This window comes from Vicia villosa, unplaced genomic scaffold, assembly GCF_029867415.1.
Source record: "Vicia villosa cultivar HV-30 ecotype Madison, WI unplaced genomic scaffold, Vvil1.0 ctg.000470F_1_1, whole genome shotgun sequence".
Taxonomy (NCBI): domain Eukaryota; kingdom Viridiplantae; phylum Streptophyta; class Magnoliopsida; order Fabales; family Fabaceae; genus Vicia; species Vicia villosa.
In genome coordinates, this window is record NW_026705227.1 from 608,916 (window position 1) to 634,446 (window position 25,531).

At 33.7% G+C, this 25,531-nt stretch overlaps 2 protein-coding genes and 1 pseudogene across 2 annotated transcripts; 2 read left to right on the forward strand and 1 right to left on the reverse strand.

The window, feature by feature from the left end:
• Window positions 1-5,168: 5,168 nt before the first annotated feature.
• Window positions 5,169-11,845, reverse strand: LOC131628692 (disease resistance protein RUN1-like). Its single transcript, XM_058899521.1, has 6 exons — window positions 11,702-11,845; window positions 10,584-11,613; window positions 9,065-10,169; window positions 8,703-8,978; window positions 7,805-8,578; window positions 5,169-7,531 (listed from the first exon to the last, which is right to left on the reverse strand). The coding sequence occupies exons 1-6, from the start codon at window positions 11,766-11,768 to the stop codon at window positions 6,878-6,880; spliced, it is 3,906 nt and encodes a 1,301-aa protein (XP_058755504.1). The 5' UTR covers window positions 11,769-11,845; the 3' UTR covers window positions 5,169-6,877.
• An 8,339-nt stretch (window positions 11,846-20,184) lies between these two features.
• Window positions 20,185-21,227, forward strand: LOC131628701 (uncharacterized; the record flags this gene model as incomplete). The annotated part of the gene is made up of 1 exon (XM_058899529.1): window positions 20,185-21,227. A coding segment is annotated over one exon (1,041 nt), but the record flags the coding sequence as incomplete, so codon positions are not given.
• A 252-nt stretch (window positions 21,228-21,479) lies between these two features.
• Window positions 21,480-25,068, forward strand: LOC131628700 (disease resistance protein RUN1-like; annotated as a pseudogene).
• Window positions 25,069-25,531: the final 463 nt, after the last annotated feature.

The following is a 25,531-nucleotide window of genomic DNA, read 5'->3' on the forward strand; positions in this document are numbered from 1 at the left end:
TTTTTTCACTAATTCATAATAGTTAATAATAACGGGAACATCAAGATAGTGAACAATATTTTTTTGTAAATAATACAAAACAAAAATTATGTTTATATTTGAAAACATAAATTGTTCATTTAAAAATTTTATATATACAAAAAATATAGGCACTGATTTATTATTATTTTTTAAAAATAATAAAATTTGTTGATTAAATTAATTTGACTTTCTTTTATTATATTTTGAAGATAAATACGCGTACCGTACCAGTACCCGTGCGAACGCACGGGTATCCCGCTAGTTAGAATTTAACAAGCTGATAATTAAAATAAAAAATTATGAATTTTGCTAGAGTGACACATCATCATATTAGATTAAGAATTTTGTGAGAATGTCGCATGAGCAAAGTGTGATTTTCTTTAATAATATATATATATATATATATATATATATATATATATATATATATATATATATATATATATATATATAATTTGAAAATTATTAAAATTTCTTTTCTTTTTATAATTTTAAAATAATTGCACGAAAATATAAATATTGTTTAATGAATTTTATGAAAATAATATATATAACTTAGTAAGTATTGGTTAGATAAATATATTTTTTATATTATTTTCTTAAAAAGAATTATCTTAATTTGTTACTAATGATATTGTAAAAAATTTATGTGATTTTATTTTTGATATAAGTTGAAATATTAGAATTCTTATTTTAGACATTCCTACCTCTTTGTTTTTATTATAATTCGTATGATCATTGTAGAGAAAAAGTTAAGCAAATTAAACTATAAATCAATTTCGGCAAATTCTATATTCTTATATGGGAAAATTCAAGAATATTATGTGTCTTTAATTTATTTGTTTGACATGATACAAAGAATATAGAATAGAAAATAGTATTGAAAATATATATTTTATCATTTTTTTCTTTAATTTTATGATTAAAAAATAATTGCAAGAAAGAAAAATATATATTCGTTAAATTAATTTTTTTTTTGCATTTATAAGAATTTGAACTTGTGACCCCTAGGAAATAGGTGATCCGACACAAATTATGTTAAAGTGTCAACATTATAGTAGGCGCTTTTGATGTAATAATAGATAATAGGTAATTTGGGGGTAAATTTTTTACATTTATTGGATACTTTTTATGTTTCTAAATTATGTACCGCTTATTTTACTGATTTTGTTCAAACTTGGGTGTGTTCAGATATCCATCTCCAAATACCTCATTTTAAGTGTTTAAAAAAACAAAATTTGACATTTTGCGGATGTGAATCTATGTAAACACACTTATTTTGTAAAAGAAAAAATCAACGCGTGTCCTGATGAAGGGATATGATTTCTAAGGTCCAAATTAATCTAAAACTTGTATAAATAGGGTCTCTCTTTCCACTTTCTTTACAAAAATCAAAATAAATGCATATCCTCATCTTACATTTGAGTATTTCAATGACGCAAATCCCCCCACTTCAATTTGGGGTCTCTGATAACATACTTCCCTGCGATGTCCATAAAATCAGAGAGTTGTCAAGCTCGAGTACCGTTCACCCTCGATTGACAAAAATGAAGTATACGGTTCATCATGCTTGAACTGAAGATGGATGGAGATTTAAAGGTTATGTGGAGTACATTTTACCGTTACTCAACAAATAGTTTGATTGAAGTAGATGCGACGGTTGCAAGATCGGTCAAATTTATTCTAAGAATGTTGAAACATCCAGAACCACCCGTTTGTGATGAAATGAAATGTTAAATTTATGTTAACGATAATGATTATCTATGTAATATTTATTTTGATGTTAATTTATGTTGTTTTTTCATTATTATGTCATTGTTTCTGGTTTGACTTAACAGAGCATATTTCAAAGATGCATTTCCGAAAAACTCACTGAATATTGAATTAAGGGTGATTACGGAGATACATCTCCGGACTCAATCTAATGTGGATACAGATATGCATCTTCGAACTAAATTTTAACAAAATAAATGTGTCTCAATAATTTGAGTTGACGTATGCGTAAAAAGAGTGTGTCCAGAGATGCATTTCTATATCCACATTAGATTGAGTTGACGTATGCGTAAAAAGAGTGCGTCCAGAGATGTACATATTCTCTCTGTCCCAAAATAAGTGTCTTTCTAGCCAAAAAAATTTGTTTCAAAATAATAGTCACTTTAATTTTCCAATGCAACATTAATTAACTTTTGTCAACTTTACCTCTAATAAATATTGTCTACACTCTTTTTAAGATAGAAAATCATACTATGCATTTATGAAAATGTATAACAACTAATAACAATTAAGGATAATTTTGTAAAAATATTATCTTGGCTTAAATGCACTTTTGGTCGCTCTAGTTTAAACATTTTAAACAATTAGTCCTAATCATCACGCCACATGTGCAAAAGTGGAGGGGGACCAACAAAATCCTAAGAGAAATAAAATAAAGGGACCAAAATCGCTGATTTTGTAATAGGGGGATCAATTGTTTAAAATGCTTAAATTAGGGGGACTAAAAGTGCATTTAAGTCTATTATCTTTATTGACTCAATCATTATTTTTTTAATCTGTGTGTAATAACCTTAAACAATTTTTATTTTGAGACGGAGAGAGTAACATTATTCGAGGGTAAAATTTGTTGCGTTGTAGACACGAGTGAATCAAGGTAAAAATCCTACTGTTTGTATATGGGCTAAGTATAGGTATAATAGGGGCATATGAAACACTCTCAAGTTTAATTGTAAGAAAGTATACACAGCCAAATCAATGAGATATCATTGTTTTTTCACAATACTCAAATGAAAGATAGATTCAGTTCATAATATCTACATCTTCTTGTTCAAGCAATTCTTGAAGTCCTTTTCTCTCCGGTTTCATCTGCTTCAATTTCTGCCCTAGCAGCTGCACATGCTGCTTTAGCTTGTTTTCTAGCTTCTATTTCAGAAGTTGCACAAGCCACTCTAGCTTCTTAAGCAACTACAAATTTATCAGCGTTCATAAATGCCTTTTTATTTGCCAAATGACATGCGACCAATGTGATATTAAAACTCTTTTTTGTCTCATCAGCATAAGCAGGCATATTTAAGTCCTCAATCGATCTTTGTCTTATCAGCATGTGACTCTGGTTCCTGATCAGGTGACTTTATCTCATCAGCTGGTCTTATAAATCTCATCAGGTGATTTTGGCTAGAAGAAGGTGATTTTGGATCCTCCCCGGTGATAATCTTGTATAAACAGAAGGTGATTTTGAATCATCATCAGCAGAGAATAGCTTAATATAAAGTGACTTTGGATCTTCCTCAAGTGATAAGATGAATCAAATTGTGGAATATTAGATAAAATCCAAAGAAATTAAGCACTTTAAGCAGCAGCAGCAACAACGACAACAAATCAAATCCACATTGTCAAAAGCCTCTCAAATATCAGTTTTGTTAGAATTTCGGGTATGATAATCCTGAATAACTTCGAAGAATCGTGTTCGTACACTTTCCGAACAAAGTATTTCGACCCTATTCTTGCCTAGGTTCACGAAATCTTTGTGGGGATAATTCTCGAAGAATAATCCGTTTCTGGCAAAAGAGAACTGATCAGGAATGTAGAGAGAAAGTATAGTTTTTCGTATATCCAAAACCGAGGCCAAATGACTCATTATATATGAGATCAATAACAGAAACCAAAAAGACACAACTGTTCAGAAAACGGTCATGTCGGTTGGCTCTACCCCTTGGACCCCGACGGGGCGCTGCCCCGCACTCCGCCATGGGCTTCACCCCTTGGAACCCCAACGGGGCGCTGCCCCGCACCCCGCCAGGGGCGAAGCCCCTTGGAACCCCGTTTCAATTATTTGTATTCAATTACACGTTTGGCTTGACGAGCGTGCATTCCGCACTACCCTAACTCGTTTCAAGCTTAACGCATAATTGCATCGGCCTATAGTAAATCACATTACTACTAAAATACATTGATGATACTAAAATCACCAACAATTTTTTCATAGCAAGGTCACCTTTAAAAGATCTATCGGATAGTAAATTGATATTCTCAGAAGTTATACAAATAGGTTGTCAATAGCGCGCTATAGCGGTGTAGCGTAGCGGTAGAGGACCTCGCCGCAATGCTTTTGGGCTGCTAACCGCTATCTGAAATAGCGGCTGCGATTTGTGGAGGCGTAGCGGTGGAATAGCGGCGCAATAGCAGTTATGTAGCATTTTACAGACCGCTATTGTGAATATGAGGTTAATACTGTAATTTTGAATTTTTTTTAAGTGCAAATTTGTATTTTTCCCTTTTATTTCACTAATATAAAAGCTAAAAGTGGGGCATTAGGTCATTAACATTCTCACTCTTCACTCAAATTAGCAGCCACTCTCTTTCTCCCCTGTTTTTACATCACGTTTCCACTTTTTCTCTTCAAAGCAAGTTCAACATTTTCTCTTCTTTCACAACAAACATCAATTTTTCTCTACCCTATTTCAACTTTCCTCCTCACCTATTCATCTTTTTCTCATCCATTCACATCTATTTAGGAACCATGGCATCATGATCTTCGGCAAGTTTAAGTTTTATACCTTGCTACATTAGTGTCTAATGGAGATGAGGAGTTGGAGATGGAAAGAGAAGTGTTTGAAATTGAATCAAGTGATGAGTAAGACAATATTAATGTGGTGGAACTTAGAAGTGAAGATGAGACGGATGTGATTTAGTCATTTTGTTAACGTTTAAAATTTGATTTAGTCATTTTGAATACATTCCTAATTTGAGTCATTATGTTTGGTTATTGTATGTTGCAACTTTTGGGTTATGTATGTTGCAACTTTTGTTTTTAAGTCATTATGTGTGTTGTTGGAACCTATTTTTAGTATTTATGCATGTTGTTCGAGCCTATTTTAGTATTTATGTTTTCATATTAAGTATTTGCCTTGATTTTTAAAAGCTCACAATAGTGGTCATTCCGCTATCCACTATAGCATTTGGGATGTCCAGGCAGTCCAGCGCTATGCGCCGCTATATGAGATTAACAACCTAGTTATACAAATACATTCACCAATTTTGCTTCCCTTGATAAAGTCTCTTTGGTGAGGAGATATGATACTATATATAAGGAATCTTAATCTATTGACAAGAACTATAAAAATAATTTTAATTTTGAAGTTGACATTGGTGAGATTAATATCAGTGTTGACATTATTGCTCAATTTTTTTGAAAAAATAGAAATTAATATCAGTGGACATTCCAATTGGATAAATTTTCTCAAAAAAATTGTAAGATTACGATATAAACATTCTCGCCTACACTAAAATACTAGTGTGGATCATGATTAAGAACAAGTTAATCTCCAGAAACCTTAGATAGGACCTCAGTATACATTTATTACCAAACTAACCACATCTTATAAAACAAGAGTAAATAAACTTAATGCCAAACCATCATAAGCACACCAAAATCATGTTACACCAAACGTACATCACTATCCTAAAAATGCACACACTTCACATCCAAATCACCTTTCTAAAAATAAAAGACAGAGCCCCAATAGGGACAAAATCATAAACAAGGTACATCATCATCATCATCATATTGACTCCAAAACTACAACAGCATCATCCCAATAACAAGAGAGACACTAGTAGCTTAAAAACATATTGTACACATACCAAAAACTAATGGCGTTTAAACTAACAACACCGGGGCAAAAAGGCAAACTAGTAACAAAAACCATGCAGCAACTTGAATACACCTGCATCAAATCCTCTAAAAGGAAGCAAAAGGGGATCAAGACGATTGTCTAAAACATATAGCATCAGTACAAGAGAAGTGGGAATATTTCCACCAATAAGCATATTGAGTAAACACATACTCATGCTATACTAAAGAAGTGCCAATACCCCCATCAAAATTCAATTCATGCAAAAGGAGCCGTTACCCTCATACTAGCAGATCTATAGAGGTGAATATGTGCACCATTAGAGGGACGTGTTTAAGCAGGATTACTACAAACCCAGAAAGGGGGGGCCGCCTCGCGTAGCTCTGCAAGCTTCTCTTTGAATAAATCACTAACCGAGTTTCCCCTATTTATCCATAATTCCAAATCTAACGAGTAACTAACCAAATGAAATTTGAAATGCATTTCCAAACTCACCAGTTTGATGATGTACTTCAGATGGAATTACATTATAGAACACTGGCAAAACAATTTGCCCTATGGTTCTGCAACACTGCATGATTATATCACCAACTCTTCCAAACACAAACACAATTCTGCATAATTTGTTGAGAAAACAATAACAAAATTAGTGAAGTTGAAATGTGAACTCCTCTTTGAAGAGTAAAAAACATCCCTACAAAAGTCTACTTCGGAGTTTTTAAGTGATACGATAATTAACGAAACAATATCAGGCATCGGTGAGGGATTGGAATCAAAGAAAATTGTAACAACATAGTGCCATTAGGAATTGTTTACTTAATGCAAGAATGGTGTCCCCTACATTGCAGGAGATTGTTGTTAAAAAAATGATAATCGGAATACTCTTTAACTATTCAAAATAGCCAACTTACACATTAAAGTTAACACTTAATATCAAAAAAGCTTTTACATGCCTTTAAAATGGGTACTGTTCTATCAAAAATGATTTTTAAACTTTTTTTAAGATATGATTCACAATGAACCAATTAAGACATCTAGTGTGAGATAACAGGACTTTTAAAGACCAAAAGAACAAAAACTAAACCAAAGGCACACAGTAGCAACAAATTTAATAACAACGTTTAGCAGTATATCATAAATTTCATAGAGAGATTGCCAAGTTTGTCCTCAAACTGAATGACTTCTGGATAAATGGCTGATTTCCACCAACAAATTCAAGTCCAACTTGACTATCCCCAGCACTCCACTAATCTACACATAAAATTTGTAATCCACTGTCTAAAACTATATTTGACAGATCCACAACTACTCGCACCAACATTTTTTTCCACGAGTTCCACTTGTGGAGAGCTCGTCCTTAATATGCTTTCATTTTCATCAGCACTATAAGCATTAGCATTTTCGTCTGGTTCTTCACATTGTACGCTTTCATTTTCATCGGCACTACAAGCAATAGTATTTCCTTCTGGTGCTTCCCATTGTTCACTTTTTTCTCCCATTGGTTCATCATATACGAGATAAACTGTAGTTTTCTTCACACTGAAACCATTTTCAAAAACAACAACAACTTCCACTTTGTCTCTGGGTTCTATACTTGATACTACTCTCTCCCCCTCCTCGTCCGTAAAGGAAGCAAGTGTCTCTTTCTTATAGAGCTGAATGGTGGCTTTCGTGTAATTTTTCACCAACACATTTTTAAGACCATCCGATGTTATGTCATCCGGAGTTGATGAATAGGCAATGCAGATCAATGACTTCAAGTTACGCCCTTCTACTTGAGGGACTTTAAAAATTACAGCAGAACCATCACAATTGAAGCTTAACCAATCGGGATAACTATCACCCAGGAGCACACAACCACCACTCTCGTCACCGGTCATATACTGTACAAGAAAAATAGGATCAAAGTTCAATCTTACAATATATTTATTAGGTAACAATGGAAACCTAAAAATTAGGAGATCATCACATTGAGTTAAGAGCAACTACGCAAATGGATTAGACACACATATTAGCCAAAAACCTTAAGGCATTGGATATATGGATCTCACCACGTTTATGTCACTTAAAAGTAACTCACATTTTCATCTAACATGTTACTTCTTATTTACATTTGAAAGAACAATAAAATACATGCAAAGGAGAATGAGTAACACCTGTAAAACTTTCTCTTTCAGAATATTGGCAACTTGGCAATTCCTTCCCAGTTGAATGAAAAGAGATTTCAAGGAATTTTTTGATACTTGTGATGTGGTTGATGTTGGTTCCAATTCTCGAGAATTTAGGGCATATAATGCCTCTAAAATTATTGTTGTATCATGAGAAAGTTGATCTTCCGAGCTACACTCCACCCAAAGACTTCTAAGACTTGGAAGGTACTTGGAAATCGATGATAGCTCCTGGGAACTACTATGTGGTACATCTAAAGAAATAAGAGAAGACATAATAGTAGATGTTTGAAATTGGGGTGTAAAATTATTTGTTGGAGACATCCAAGACGAAAGGATAGCTGGAAATACATCCCGTGAGAAACCCTCATAGCCGCACAAAGAAATGTAGCCGATACTTTTTGATCTCACTATAGAAAACGGAACTCTTGTTATTCCAGTGTTATTTGCAATCAAAGTGGTCAAAGATTCCATTTGTTCTATGTCTTCTTCCAACGTGTCAATCATTAAACACCCTGAAAGAATTAGAGTTTTAAGAGATGTCAATTTATAAATGCTTCTTGGAAGGTTACATAGGCTAGTACAGTCTTCCATATTTATTAGAAGAATTTTATTGAGATCTCCAATGCTGTTGGAAACCTCAGATAACATTCGACAATCTACAAGTATTAGCTTTTCAAGATTAGGCAAATTTGAGAAGTTTGGGGTCTGCATCAGTTGATGGGAATGACTAAGGTTTAGGATTTTCAGCATCTCCATTCTCTACAAGAATATAAATGTTAAAAAGAGGATTTAGGAAAGAAGCTTACAAAAATAAATGGAAGCATTAACCATGATAAGTGAAAACAATACATGAAATGCAAAAAACTAAAATCAATATTAATACCGGGGTCTCTTTCCACATAAATTTCATATTGCTGTTTTCTAACTCCATGGAAACTAAGTTTCCTTGATAAAAATTTGAAGGTATGCATGTTAAAGGAAATCCGTTCCAACATAGCCATCTTAAATTTCTTGAAAGATATTCAAAATCTCCATCAAGTTGTACACAAACAAGTTGAAGCAATCTCAGTCTCTTCATCTTCTTAAACGCTTTAGTGCTAAAACATTTTGAATTAGCTATTGGCAACTTCAAAGCTAGTCCCTCAACAGCTTTTGTTCCCTGAGAAATATAATGGACCAAAATGTAAAACATGGAGAGGTTTAAGAAACACGACAGAAATATGAATTTGAATAAGAAGCGCTTACATTTCGATCAAATAAAACACCAAGCACATCTTCACGAAACCATAATCTGCTACGCTCCTCGGGCTCCTTGGGTGATTTTTCACGTATGATTTCTCTTCCCATATCTCGTAACAAATCATGCATTCCAAGCTTGTTTTTATCATCAACAGTTACCAGGCTTCGCTCAACAAGCACACTTATTCCGATTTCTGCAAAAAGTCCACAAGGATTTAATATCTGTATAACATCATTTCGGTCCATCCCAATAAAGAAACAAGCTATGTCAAGAAATATTTCTTTCTCAAGGTCATCATTTAAACCATCATAGCTAATTTTTAACTTCTGTTGTACTTGATCATTGGGAATTAGTTTGATTTTCTCCAATACACACTTCCAATCTGTGAGTGGTCTGTCAAACAAATAAGAACCAATGACTTCCAGAGCTAGTGGCAATCCTCCACAGTACTCAACAATATTTCTAGAAATTTCAGCAAATTGTTTTCTAGGACTAGGTTGCTTGAATGCATTCAAACTAAAAAGCTCAATTGATTCATTTTCATCCATTTCTTTCATTGCGTATACTTTGTCAACTCGTAGCCCTCTAAGTATATGTTTATCTCTGGTTGTGATAATTATTCTACTCCCAGAACCAAACCATTCACGATTTCCACACAAAGCTTTTAGTTGGTCCAAACTATTCACATCATCAAGTATGAGAAGTACTCTTTTATGACAGAGCCTATTCTTCAATGTAGTTTTTCCAGACTCAATGTTTTGTATCTTGGTTTTTGTTTCTTTGAAGATATCTAACAGAAGTTGTTCTTGTAAAGACACTTTACCAGTAGTTCCTTCCCAAGTTTCCCTAATATTTGCCAGGAAACTCCTACCTTCAAAATTGCGGCCAATTTTGTTGTAAATGGCTTTTGCAATGGTAGTTTTACCGGTTCCTCCCATACCCCACATCCCCAGGAGTAGAACTTTATTTGATTGTTGGATATCTAGCTGTTGAATTATATCTCGCACTCGTGATTCAACTCCCACTGGATTATCAGCAACAAACAGTTGTGTCTTGTCAAGCAAAAGAGTAACTTTTTCAAGAATATGATTGATAGCCTCCCTTTCATTCCTATAAGATGAACCAAAGAAAAGATGAATAAACCAAAACACACACACAATCATTCGCGCACAGACAGACATATATGTATGTGTGCGAATTGGGGTCAAAAGTATATGAAAAATTTGAGCGCAATGAATGACTTTCGAAGATGTTGTCCATAAAGCACTAAGAAGTAAATTGTACTTCAAAGTATGCTTTGAGTAACAATTCTTGCATCAATCATTATTTTACATACTAAGCAAACATGGAATGATTCTTCCACATGAGAAAAATTATATAGAATGAGGACATCTTAATAGTGTATTTGGTTATGAGATAAAATTGAGAAGAAAAATATTGTTTCTAAAAATATAATCTTCCTAACTTTCAACTCCTAGTTACTGAAAACAAAATATTTTCTGCTAGTAACTGAATTTAAATTACCTTGAATTTGGAACTACGAAACCAGCAAGGCCAGCAGCTTGACGAAGTGCTTCTCTCCATTTAAGAGACTTTTTTTTCTTGCCCTTTGAAATTCTATCCAAAAGACTTTGAAATGTTTCTCCAAACTCACCAGTTTGGTGACGAACCTCAGATGGATCTACACCATGGAAAACTGGAAGCACCACCTGCCCTACAGTTCTGCGACACCTCATTATTTTCACCAATTCTTCCAAACACCATCTCGAATCAGCATAATTTCTTGAGAAAACAATCACAGAGATCTTAGTGTCTTCAATTGCTCGCAGTAGTGATGATGAAATGTGATTTCCTCTTTGAAGCGAATTCTCGTCCATGAAAACAGAGATTCCATCGTTTTGAAGAGAAGCATGAAGATGTGAAGTGAAAGATGCACGTGTGTCATCTCCTCGGAAACTTAAGAACACTTCATGTTCGTGGATGACTCTATTAACGTCAAACCCGTCCTCTTGAAAAGAAGTACTGAGTTCTGAAATGAGATCTTCATAGCCTCTAATGCAATCATGGAGAAGTGAAGTGAAAGATCCACGTGTGACTTCTCCTCTTAACAACACTTCAAGTTCAAGGATATCTCTATTAAAGTCAAACCGTGAAATCAGATATTCAAGTTTTTTAAGAGAACCACGGAGACGTTTTGCGGGACGTGAAGCAGAATTTCTTTTGAAACTTGAGAGTATTTCCTGTAAAATGATTTCGCTATTGACGTCCACTTCAAGAGAAGAGGTGATTTCTGAAATGAGAGATCTAAGGTATTGAATACAATCATGGAGATGTGAAGTGAAAGATGCATCTGTGTTTTCTTCTCTCAAACTTTTGAAGAACGTTTCCGTTTCACTGAACAATTGAAGAGAAGCTTTCAAACGTACAATACGAGGATAACGATCGTCTTCTTTTAGAATACTTCTTAACAATGCTTTATCTTTATGCACTTTTAATTCCTTCAATATGTCGAATTTTTTGTTTTTCTTTTTATAACTCGCTATGTCGTTTAAAACTGTATAAAACAAATTATGAAATAAAAATTAAAAAAAAAGGTTTAGAAAAAAAAAAGAAAGAATAAATTAGAGGGTTCAGAATGTAACCTTTTCTTCTAATCTGTCCGTTTTTGGGTCGAAGTGGCACAATTGATCGGATCTTTGAGGAAGACATAAATGATTGAATTGAATCAGAAAATTATGAGAGTAAAGTTAAAGTCAGCTACTTTGCCGTCGGGCAAGTCTGTATGAAAAAATAGAATCTCTTACCTTAAATATGGATATTCAGTGAGTTTGGTTGAACAACAATACATCCTTTGACTTTTTGGAAAAAAATTCAGGGACTGGGTTTCTTCGCGGCAAAAGCATGTAACTTTCCCTCTCTCTCTCACTAACAACTTTCTCTCTAAAGTCAACTTAATTTTTCTATTTCTTTTATTTTATCTTACACAAAATATGTTAGAAAAATAAGTTATCTAATATCATTGTTTGGATACACAATAAAGCAAATGGTGATTATTTATTATGGAGGGGAAAATGTGAGGGTAAGAAAATTAAGAGAAAAAAAGAGAAATCTTAATTTCAAAACTTTTTATATTTGGAGTTGTACAAGGTAACATCAATTTTCTTTTCTTTTTTTTTTTTGTTTAATTTTGAAAATTAAAGTTTAAGAGAAAAAATTAGAGAAATTTTAATTTCCAAACTTTTTATATATAGTGTATGGGATGACATCAATTTTTTGTTTTTTATTTTAAATATTAATTTCAAAATTTTGGCCAAAGATTGTATCAAAATTTTCTAAGGATGTAAGGAATGTCACAAATATGCTAGTATACAACCTTAAACTTTCTTTGAAAAGTCCTATTTTAAACTTATAGCTTATAACTTATTAGCTCGTATGATAATAAAAGACATGTTTGATAACAGTCTTTTTATCATGAATTTATAACTTATTTTATTAATTTATAATTTATTTTACTGACGCTATTTTAACTAACGTTTTAACTTATAGTTTATAGCTTATATTTTTTCCTTTTATTATTACCATTATAAATTTTAATTATTTTAAATATACATTTAATTATTAATTAAAAAAATATTTTTTATGTCATTTAAATTTATCAGTTAGTTAAACTGTTAATTTTACCAAACAATTTAATTAGTTTATCAGCTATGAATCATCAGTCATCAGCTATAAACTATAAACTATTAACCATCGGCCATAAGTTATAAATTATCAGCTAACTTATCACCCTACCGTTTATTTTACCAAACAAATACACATTTTCAAAAGATATAAAACCTTAACAAATTTCTTGCATTTACATCAAACAAACACACATTTTGGGTAAGTTTCAAGTTGTGTTTTATCATCTTTTTGAAAACGACTATTAGGTGACTTAAATAATATTTATTCAATTTAGACTAGAACACTTCCAAGGTTCTTAGGACACTTGGGCCGCTAAAAGTTATTTTATGAATACCATTTTTAACGAAGAAGTTTTTCTTATATCCTAAATTAATACTCATCATGGATATCCATCCATTAAACTTAAAATTTCATTACCATAAGTCGAATTTATTAACATATCGACCATTGTCATGGGGTATTCTTCTTTGAGTAGCAATATTTAGATCTCAAAAATCTATACATGCTTGTTCTGGACTGGCCCAATCACTCTTATTGGGCCAATCCAGCCTTCGGCCCAAGGCACCCTGGACGCGCGCACGACAGCCTCCCCCGGTCCGCCCCAGGCAAACGCCAGACATAACCGAGCACGAGGGAGCCTCGTGCCCGGTAGCGGCCAGCTCATGCGTTGTCTAGATTCACGCCTTGCAAAGCGGAGCCAATTTCTTTTGGGACTATCCTATAAATAGCCCTCTAACCTCAGAGGGAAAGGTAACCTTTCTCTTACCCCCAAAATTTCTCACTTTGTTGTACCTTGTGGATCATATACTTACTTTGGCATCGGAGTGCCTTGCAGGTACAACCATTTTTTCCCTCTTAACCGATCCGAATTTCAAGTCTTCTTTGTTGTTGGCCATCTGATCTGCTTGATAAAATCAATGCTATTAAAGAAACATTTTTCCTTCATTGCTAGTACTATAATGGTAATCTATTTAACATGTATGACTATCTTAATGAATTTGGACTCCAAGTAGCCTTTCAATCTTAGATTTGTTCTTCGATTTGGCTTTAGGTGCGAATCTTTGAGAGTTCTGTTTGATTGACATTTTGTCAGATTTCAAAGGTAACTTATGTTTCATTTGTTGGAGATGTGACTTCGCACTAAAGAGAAAGGTGAGTTGTGAATTTTGAAAAAACTCAAATTTGAAAAACTTTTAAGTTTAAAATTAGAGTTTAAAAATATTTTAGAAAATTTTTAGAGTTATGCATTAGAAAATAAAATTGCAGAAGATAAAATGCATAAATATAAAAAAGTTAAGGGAAGAGAAAAGACACCAAAAGTTATTGTGAGATATTGAATCGAACTCTAGTATGGTCGAAGGGTAGCTTCTTGGTTCAACAGGTTTAAGCATAACGTCGAAGGTTGTTCACATGCTGGTGTCGAAGATGCTAAGGTTGTTAGCATGTTAAATTAGGTTTTAGTGTTTAAACCCTAATTTTTTAAGTTAGCTTGTTTATTAAGTTGGCTTGTGTAATAGGCCTTGTGGAAAAAGCCCATTAGTTAGTATGTTAGGTTTTATTATAAATAGCATACTAGTCTCTCATCATTGCACACAGCAAATCCTAATTTAGGGTGAGAGAGGTTATTTGTTATTATTATAAATTTGTAATCTTGTTTTCTAAGAGAAAGTAAAAGAATAGCAGTTATAACCAATTTTTGTGTTCTTCTTCTTCCTTGTTCTTTATTCATCCCTTGTTTTATACTTTGTTATTGGCATTGAATTCACAACAAATTATGGGATTGAAAAGTTCACCAGAGTGAATGATTTCGGCCTGTGGCGCTTGAAGATGAAAGCCCTACTAGTTCAGCAGGGTTGCTTGGAAACGTTGAAGGGAGAGGCAGCCATGAATATTGCATTAACGACAGCGCAGAAGACGGCTATGATCGAGAAAGCACACAGCGCAATTCTGTTGAGGCTTGGCGATAAGGTTCTTTGATAGGTATCAAAGGAGACGACAACATCAGGGTTATGGGCGAAACTTGAAAGTTTGTACATGACTAAATCGCTGGTAAACTGACTCTACCTGAAGCAAGCTTTGTATTCATTCAAGATGATTGAAGATAAAGTGTTGGCTGAGCAGTTGGATATGTTCAACAAGCTGATTCTTGATCTTGAAAATATTGATGTAATGATCGATGATGAAGAAGCGCTGTTACTATTGTGCCTTTGCCTCGATCACATGCTCACTTCAAAGAAACTCTCTTGTATGGAAGGGAGTCCCTGACCTTTGAAAAAGTTCAATCAGCCCTGTATTCTAAGGATTTGAACAAACGAAAGGAGCATAAACCTTCGACTATTGATGAAGGTTTGGCCGTTAAGGGAAAATTCTTGTGAAAGGATGGCAAGTTCGACTAGAAGAAGGGCAAAATTCAGTCGAAGTCTTATAGTGGCGAAGCATCTGGCATTCGATGCTATCATTGTAAGAAGGAGGGTCACACAAGAAAGGTGTGTCATGATCGCTTGAAAGATCATGGAGGTAAGGATAATGGCAACGCTGCCATTGTACAAGATGATTTCGAATCATCTAATGTCCTTGTGGTTTCGAGCAGTGACTCTAGGAAGGAGTGAATTATGGATTCAGGCTGCACTTCATCAGAGAAGTAATCGAGCATGGAGAAGTCCAAGTGTTGAAGGTTTCGACTGAGGACAATGCTGCTGATATGATCACTGACATTGCCGAGTTGCAAGTTTTTCCACTGTATGCAGTTGATAAAGCTGCATGAAGAAAGCTAGTTTGGTCCCTTGATGTTGTAGAGTTAGATCCAATGTGGAGATTTGTGAGATATTGGATCGAACTCTAGTATGGTCGAATTGTAGCTTCTTGGTTCGACAGGTTTAAGCATGAAGTCGAAGGTTGTTCACATGCTGGTGTCGAAGATGCTAGGGTTGTTAGCATGTTAAATTAGGTTTTAGTGTTTAAACCCTTATTTGTTAAGTAAGCTTGTTTATTAAGTTGGCTTGTGTAATGGGCCTTGTGGAAAAAGTCCATTAGTTAGTATGTTAGGTTTTATTATAAATAGCATACTAGTCTCTCATCATTGCACGACGCAAATCCTAATTTAGGGTGAGAGAGATTATTTGTTATTCTTGTAAACTTGTAATCTTGTTTTCTAAGAGAAAGTAAAAGAATAGAAGTTATAACCAATTCTTGTGTTCTTCTTCCTTGTTCTTTATTCATCCCTTGTTTTATACTTTGTTATTGGCATTGAATTCACAACAGTTATAAAGGTTCGGTCAAAAGAGAAAAATACTTAATTTTTTCTCAATAATTATTCTTGAGAGTATTCAATAAACTTAAGAGTTTATATTAAATCTTGAACCCCTTATATAAGGAAAATGAGGTTTGTGGTTAACTTCCAACCAAACAGCAAAATGAGGAGTGAAGCAGTGAGTTTTCCTTTTAAACGAAGAATCGAAGCAGTTAGTCTTATTTTCACAAGAAACTTAGAACGATTAGTCTTCAAACTTCCAAACAAATATTTTATCACAAGTTAATCTTGAACCTTGGAGAGCTTTTAACTCCAGACTAAACTCATGAACCAAAACTTGGTTTTATATCAGACTAACTAAGAATCTAAGAGATTTTACGACCGGGTTGATCTCGAACAGAGACAAGCTTTTATCACGGGTTGAGCTTTAACCGAAACTTGTTCATCACGATAAATATTTTTAAAAATAAATTACTAATTTAACGTAACAAAAAGATAAACAGTCGTTTTGAAACTTTAAACAACACCATGCAGTTTTCTTAATAAACATTTTAGAGAAAGAGCATGGACTTGTTATAATTCAAGCTTGTGTTTGCAAAATCAAATGTGAAAGTCATAATAACAACACCAAGTGTAAATATAGAAGAGAAATAAGTTGTTTTAGATGGAGGAGACACCAGAAACATCGATATTTTTCTAAAATTGCAAACAAAGCCCATGCAGTGAAGTAGTGAACAAATGTAAGAAAAAAAGTAATATTACAATCTTATGATTTAGACATATTTTAAATCATAATTCAATCCTCAAAAATTTAGGTAAAGAGCACAACAAATTTCAAAAGTTAATCGCGAAAAATCAAAAACTCGTGAATGGAGGTGAAATAAAGTTTGATATAAATCAGACAAATAAAATAAAAGTCAATTATAATAAGCTAAGAAATTAAGGGAAATAAAAACTTGTTTCGCCTTCATCAATGACTTTCTTTCATAAATTTGAGTCCATTTTTAAAGTGTGAATGTAAAAAAACTATCTCAAACAAGTATATTTTTAAAACAATGTATTTTTTATTTTTAGAATTTTTGTATTATTTTTTAAAAATAATATGACCAAAAAATTATTTTTATTTTCAGAATTTTTTTCTCAATTAATTTTTTATTCTTATTATAAAAAAACTAATTTATATAATTAAATCAGTTTATAAAAAAAATGGTTTTGAGCTAATTTTAAACTGAATTTGAATTATTTAAATTAAATAGTTTAGTTCATTAATATTCGAGGTTTAGTTTTTTTTATGATACTATACAATTTAATTCAAATATATAACTCAATTAAGTATTAATAATATTTTTGAACATCCCTCCAAACAATGACTTTAGATATATTTTTTTAACATATTTTGTGAAAGATAAAATAAAAGAAAAAGAAAGATTAAGTTGACTTTAGAGAGTAGGGGTGATCAAAACCAAACCAACCCAATGGAAAACCGCAAACAAAACCAAACCGAAACCGCATTTGGTTCGGATTAGTTTGGGTCAGTTTTTACAAAACTGCACGGTTCGGTTCGGTTTGCGGTTTGTATTTTGTAAACCGAACCAAACCGAATCAAACCGCATTATGTTACAACCTAAATTTTACTTAACTCACATCCAACCCAAACTTAAACTTATTATACATTAGCATTATGATTACGAACAATTTTCTCATCCTTACGCATATAATTTCAGTCCCGATCTTCTAAAATCTCTAATAATATTATCGCACCTTCTTTGCCACATACATCTTCCCTCTTCTTCTATAATCTTTACTCTCTTATATTCTTTCTTTTTCACCTTCTCATTTTTATGTAAATATTCCGTATTTCAGTTTCGTTTTTATCGCATATCTTCTTCTCTAATCTCTCAACACTTTTTTTCTTTTTCACTTTCACTAATCTTTCGTCTCTTCTATTTTTTTTGTTTCGTTATAATAATTTTTATATTGTTTTATGCTATTATTTTATGTTTCATATTCCACTTTTGTTTAATTTAATTTTTGCATATTAAATGGAAAATTGTTGTCAAAATATGACAAGTTTTGTTGTTATTTGATAGTATATGAATGTATAAATACAAAATTATGTTATCATCTATATATGTATGTATGGCTCAATAAAATATTTGTAAAAAACCGAACCAACCAAACCAAACCGCATTAGTTTGGTTTGGTTTGGTTTGGTTCGGATTTTTTTTAAAAACCAACCGAACCAAACCAAACCGCACTATTTTTTCTCTTGCGGTTCGGATGATTATTTTCGTCAAAACGGCCCAAACCGCACCGCGAACACCCCTATTAGAGAGAGAGAGAGAGAGCTGTTGGTGAGAGAGAGGGACACTTACAAGCTTTTGTCGCGAATAAACCCAGTCCCTAAAGTTTCCTCCAAAAAGTCAAAGGATGTATTGTAGTTCAACCAAACACATTGAATATCCATATTCAAGGTAAGAGATTCCATTTTTTTCCCATAGACTTGTGCTACAGCTAGCAGCAACATCCGTTTTATTCTGCGTTGAATCTGCAGACTTTAATTTTCTGATTCAATCGTTCATGTCTTCCTCAAAGCTTCGATCTATTGTGCCACTTCAACCCAAAAGCGGACAGATTAGAAGAAAAGGTTAGATTCTAAACCATAGTCACAGAATTCGCTGCCCCCTATAGAGAACCGCGAATTGGTTCGCACGTACCGGTTCGCGGTACTTTTGCAAATACACGAAAATTCGCACAGAATTCTGCAAATATGTCGTACCAGAGTACCAACCTTCATGGTAGACAGAATCGCGATCCAACACGTAGGATCGGACGATTCTGCGATCTTGCATCCCTATTCCGTGCCGGAGTATGGCCAAAATCGTTTTTTGGTGGGCACGGCCAAGATCGCCGCGCTTTCTCGTGAAATCGCTAGAATCGGCGCTTCTGAGCGCTTCTGTTCATCTTCCCCAAGAATTCGGGTCCGCGGGTCGGGTCCGCGACCCGGTTCAGAAAAAACCCTAAAAAATGAAAAACAACGCTTCGTATATTTCTTTTATTCTGAAACGCTTCCTTCTGCCAGTAATAAATAGCCCTAGCCTATTAGGTAATAATATTTCCTACTAGTTTCTCCCACACGTTAATATTTCCAACTTCCCAAATATAATCCATCATTATTGTCATTTAATTTTCCTTCCTTTACTCAATATTTCCACACGTTAAACCCCTTAAATACAGATTCTCCCTCCCCTAATTCACTCCACCTCTCTCATTACTCTTTAATCCTCTCATCAATTCTCCTTTCTCTCTCTTTAATTCTTTCATAACTACATCAAATCCTCTTCTCACAATCTCACGTTAAAACAAATAACAATTCTTTGAGAAACTTTTTTCAAACATGGCTTCAAGTTCTGGTGTTGAAACTTAGAAGTTTTTAACTGTTATTTGCTGCTGTTTTGAATGTTTTGTGTTGTTTTAAATTGTCTTGAATTAGTTTCAATGAATATTATCCTATGAAATTTCAGTTTTTTAAAGTAACTTTGTTGTTATTTGAATTTTTTTTTATATTATATGCAATATATATGAATTTTAAATTTGGTAGGATCTTACGATCCGTGTTACGATCCCCCGATTTACGATCTTATTACCCCTACCCGATCTTGCGTAGAATCTCGAGTTTGACTACCTTGCCAACCTTAATAAATAAATAAAATTTAAACTAATTTTAAAACTTCAAAGCCAGGGATTTGTTTCTCACTTTATATTGAAGTGAAAATTCTCTGGCCCCACTTTCAACCAGCTTCTTTAATAGCTGTATGAGACTTGCAAAATCCAACGTAGCTGCAAAGTGTATTTATAAGTAACCATAACACTAAAGCTAAGTAAAGGTTCCGATGTGGGACTTACATATATTCATATGCACAAATTTATCTCTATTAGCTTATATAATTATTCAAATAAAGTTTATATTCCACAAATAAAGTTTAGAATTGTTTTAAGACTAAATAAGTAGAGATTTTATTTTAATTAAATATTTTTTTGTTATAACGTACCGATTATTTTATTTGAACGTACCGCGAACCGAAATAACGTACCAACTCTGTATACCCCTCACGTACCTAATTCTTTGAGAGCTGTGTACCGCGTACCCGAATGCGTACCACGTACCGGAGCGAATTGCGAACCATGTAACTATGTTCTAAACCCTCAAACTCTTTTTTTTTTTGTTACTTTCTATACTTTTTAAAAATTTGTTTCATAATTTATAATTTATTTTCTACAGTTTTAAACGACTTAGCGAGAGATAAAAAAAAGGACAAAAAATTCGACATATTGAAGGAATTAAAATGGGATAAAGCGCGATTAAGAAGTATTGTAACAGAAGACTATCGTTATCCGCGCGTTTTACGTTTTAAAGCTTCTCTTCAACTGTTCCGTGAAACGGAAACGTTCATCAAAAGTTTCAGAGAAGAAAACACAGATGCATCTTTCACTTCACAATCTATTCCATACCTTAAATCTCTCATTTCAGAACTCACTTCTTCTCTTCAAGTGGACGTCAATAGAGAGATCCTTTTAGAAATAGAACCGAAACCATTTCCCACTTTACGTCTCCGTCGTTCTCTTAAAAAACTTAAAGTATTGTTAAGAGGAGAAGTCACACGTGCATCTTTCACTTCACTTATCCGTGGTTGCATTAAAGGCTATGAATATGCCATTTCAAAATTCTATGCTTCTTTTCAAGAGGACGGGTTTGACGTTAATAGAGTGATCAACGAACATGAAGTATTCTTAAGTTTTAGAGGAGATGACACTCGTGCATCTTTCACTTCACATCTCCATGCTTCTCTTCAAAACGATGGAATCTCCGTTTTCATGGACGAGGATTCGCTTCTAAGAGGAAATCACATTTCATCATCACTACTGCGAGCAATTGAAGACACTAAGATCTCTGTGGTTGTTTTCTCAAGAAATTATGCTGAGTCGAGATGGTGTTTGGAAGAATTGGTGAAAATAATGTCGTGTCAGAGAACCGTAGGGCAGGTGGTGCTTCCAGTCTTCTATGGTGTAGATCCATCTGAGGTTCGTCACCAAACTGGTGAGTTTGGAGAAGCATTTCGAAATCTTTTGGATAGGATTTCTAAGGGCAAGAAAAAAAAGTCTCTCAAATGGAGAGAAGCACTTCGTCAAGCTGCTGCCCTCGCTGGTTTCGTAGTTCTAGATGCAAGGTAATTTAGGTTCAGTTACTAGCGGAAAATATTTTGTTTTCAGTAACTAGGAGTTGAAAGTTAGGAGCATTGTATTTTTAGAAACAATATTTTTCTTCTCAATTTATATTACAACCAAATAGAGTATTAATATGTGACATAATAAAATTGATGCTTAAACCAATCGTTAGTTGGTCCAGTGGTGATTGGCGCTGAACTTGGTAGGTGATTGTCTATGTGTGCTTTGGTTTATTTATCATTTCTTTGGTTCATTTTCATTTATTAGGAATGAAAGGGAGGCTATCAATCATATTGTTGAAAAAGTTACTCTTTTATTTATCATTTCTTTGGTTCATTTTCATTCATTAGGAATGAAAGGGAGGCTATCAATCATATTGTTGAAAAAGTTACTCTTTTGCTTGACAAGACACAATTGTTTGTTGCTGATAATCCAGTGGGAGTTGAATCACGAGTGCGAGATATGATTCAACAGCTAGATATCCAACAATCAAATAAAGTTCTACTCCTAGGGATGTGGGGTATGGGAGGAACCGGTAAAACTACCATTACAAAAGCCATTTACAACAAAATTGGCCGCAATTTCGAAGGTAGGAGTTTCCTGGCAAATATTAGGGAAACTTGGGAAGGAACTACTGGAAAAGTGTCTTTACAAGAACAACTTCTGTTGGATATCTTCAAAGAAACAAAAACCAAGATACAAAGCATTGAGTCCGGGAAAATTACATTGAAGAATAGGCTTTGTCATAAAAGAGTACTTCTCATACTTGATGATGTGAATAGTTTGGACCAACTAAAAGCTTTGTGTGGAAGTCGTAAATGGTTTGGTTCTGGGAGTAGAATAATTATCACAACCAGAGATAAACATATACTTAGAGAACTACGAGTTAACAAAGTATACGCAATGAAAGAAATGGATGAAAAGGAATCAATTGAGCTTTTTAGTTTGAATGCATTCAAGCAGCCTAGTCCTAGAAAACAATTTGCTGAAATTTCTAGAAATATTGTTGAATACTGTGGAGGATTGCCACTAGCTCTGGAAGTCATTGGTTCCTATTTGTTTGACAGAGGATTAACAGATTGGAAGTGTGTATTGGAAAAAATCAAAATAATTCCCAATGATCAAGTACAACAGAAGTTAAAAATTAGCTATGATGGTTTACATGATGACCTTGAGAAAGAAATATTTCTTGACATAGCTTGTTTCTTTATTGGGATGGACCGAAATGATGTTATACAGATATTAAATCCTTGTGGATTTTTTGCAGAAATTGGAATAAGTGTGCTTGTTGAGCGAAGTCTGTTAACTGTTGATGATAAAAACAAGCTTGGAATGCATGATTTGTTAAGAGATATGGGAAGAGAAATCATTCGTGAAAAATCGCCCAAGGAGCCCGAGGAGCGTAGCAGATTATGGTTTCGTGATGATGTGCTTGGTGTTTTATTTGATCAAAATGTAAGCACTTCTTATTCATATTCATATTCATATTTTTGTCTTGTTTCTTAAAGTTCTCCATGTTTTACATTTGGTCCATTAATTTCACAGGGAACAAAAGCTGTTGAGGGACTAGCTTTGAACATGCCAATAGCTAATTCAAAATGTTTTAACACTAGAGCATTTAAGAAGATGAAGAGACTCAGATTGCTTCAACTTCTTGGTGTACAACTTGATGGAGATTTTGAATATCTTTCAAGAAATTTAAGATGGCTATGTTGGAATGGATTTCCTTTAACAAGCATACCTTCAAATTTTTATCAAGGAAACTTAGTTTCCATGGAGTTAGAAAACAGCAATATGAGATTTGTGTGGAAAGAGACCCCGGTATTAATATTGATTTTAGTTCTTTGCATTTCATGTATTGTTTTTACTTATCATGGTAAATGCTTCCATTTATTTTTGTAAGCTTCTTTCCTAAATCCTCTTTTTAATATCTATGTTCTTGTAGAGAATGGAGATGCTGAAAATCCTAAACCTTAGTCATTCCCATCATCTTATGCAGACCCCAAACTTCTCAAATTTGCCTAATCTTGAAAAGCTAATACTTGTAGATTGTCCAATGTTATCTGAGGTTTCCAACAGCATTGGAGATCTCAATAAAATTCTTCTAATAAATTTGGAAGACTGTATTAACCTATGTAACCTTCCAAGAAGCATTTATAAGTTGACATCTCTCAAAACTCTAATTCTTTCAGGGTGTTTAATGATTGACACGTTGGAAGAAGACATAGAACAAATGGAATCTTTAACCACTCTGATTGCAAATAACACTGGAATAACAAGAGTTCCGTTTTCTATAGTGAGATCAAAAAGCATTGGCTACATTTCTTTGTGCGGCTATGAAGGTTTCTCACGGGATGTGTTTCCAGCTATCATTTCGTGTTGGATGTCTCCAACAAATAATTTTACACCCCATTTACAAACATCTACTATTATGTCATCTCTTGTTCCTTTAGATGTACTACATAGTAGTTCCCAGGAGCTATCATCGATTTCCAAGTACCTTCCAAGTCTTAGAAGTCTTTGGGTGGAGTGCAGCTCAGAAAATCAGCTTTCTCATGATACAACAATAATTTTAGAGGCATTATATGCCCTAAATTCTCGAGAATTGGATCCAACAACAACCACATCACAAGTATCAAAAAATTCCTTGAAATCTCTTTTCATTCAACTGGGAATGAATTGCGAAGTTGCAAATATTCTGAAAGAGAAAGTTTTACAGGTTTTACTCATTCTCCTTTGCATGTATTTTATTGTTAATATTATTGCTCTTTCAAATGTAAATAAGAAGTAACATGTTAGATGAAAATGTGAATGACTTTTAAGTGACATATACATGATGAGATCCATATATCCAAAGCCTTAAGGTAGTTGTTATGAACTCAATGTGATGATCTCCTAATTTTGTGGTTTCCCTTGTGACCAAATAAATATATTGTAAGATTGAAAATTGATCCTATTTTTCTTGTACAGTATATGACCGGCGATGAGAGTGGTGGTTGTGTGCTCCTGGGTGATAGTTATCCCAATTGGTTAAACTTCAATTGTGATGGTTCTTCTGTAAGTTTTGAAGTCCCTCAAGTAGAAGGGCATAACTTGAAGTCATTGATCTGCATTGCCTATTCATCAACTCAGGATAACTTAACTTCGGATGGTCTTAAAAATGTGTTGGTGAAAAATTACACGAAGGCCACCATTCAGCTCTATAAGAAAGAGACACTAGCTTCCTTTAAGGATGAGGAGGGGGAGAGAGTAGTATCAAGTATAGAACCCGGAGATAAAGTGGAGGTGGTTGTTGTTTTTGAGAATGGTTTCAGTGTGAAGAAAACTACAGTTTATCTCGTATATGATGAACCAATGGGAGAAAAAAGGGAACAATGTGAAGCACCAGAAGGAAATATTATTGCTTGTAGTGCTGATGAAAATGAAAGCATACAATGTGAAGCGGCAGATGAAAATGCTATCGCTTATAGTGCGGATGAAAATGAAAGCGTACAATGTGAAGAACCATTACCAGACGAAAATGCTAATGCTTATAGTGCTGATGAAAATGAAAGCATATTAAGGACGAGCTCTCCACAAGTGGAACTCGTAGAAAAAAATGTTAGTGCCGGTAGTTGTTGTGGATCTGTCAAATATAGTTTTAGACAGTGGATTACAAATTTTATGTGTAGATTAGTGGAGTGCTGGGGATAGTCAAGTTGGACTTGATTTTGTAGGTGGAAATCAGCCATTTTTTCAGAAGTCATTCAGTTTGAGGACAAACTTGGCAATCTCTGTATGAAATTTATGATATGCTGCTAAATGTTGTTATAAATTTGTTACTACTGTGTGCCTTTGGTTTAGTTTTTGTTCTTTTGGTCTTTATAATTCATGTTATCTCACACTCATGTCTTAATTGGTTATCTCATTGTGAATCATATCTTAAAAAAAGTTTAAAAATCATTTTTGATAGAAACAGTACCCATTTTAAAGGCATGTAAAAGCTTTTTTGATATCAAGTGTTAACTTTAATGTGTAAGTTTGCTACATTGAATAGTTAAAGAGTATTCTCATTATCATTTTTTTAAACAATAATCTCCTGAAATGTAGGGGACACCATTCTTGCATTAAGTAAATAATTCCTAGAGGTATTATGTTACAATTTTCTTTGATTCCAATGCCCCACTTATGCCTGATAATGTTTCGTTAGTTATCTTATCTCTTCAAACTCTGAAATAGATGTTTGTAGGGATGTTTTTTACTTTTCAAAGAGGAGATCACATTTCAACTTCACTAATTTTGTTATCGTTTTCTCAACAAATTATGCGGAATT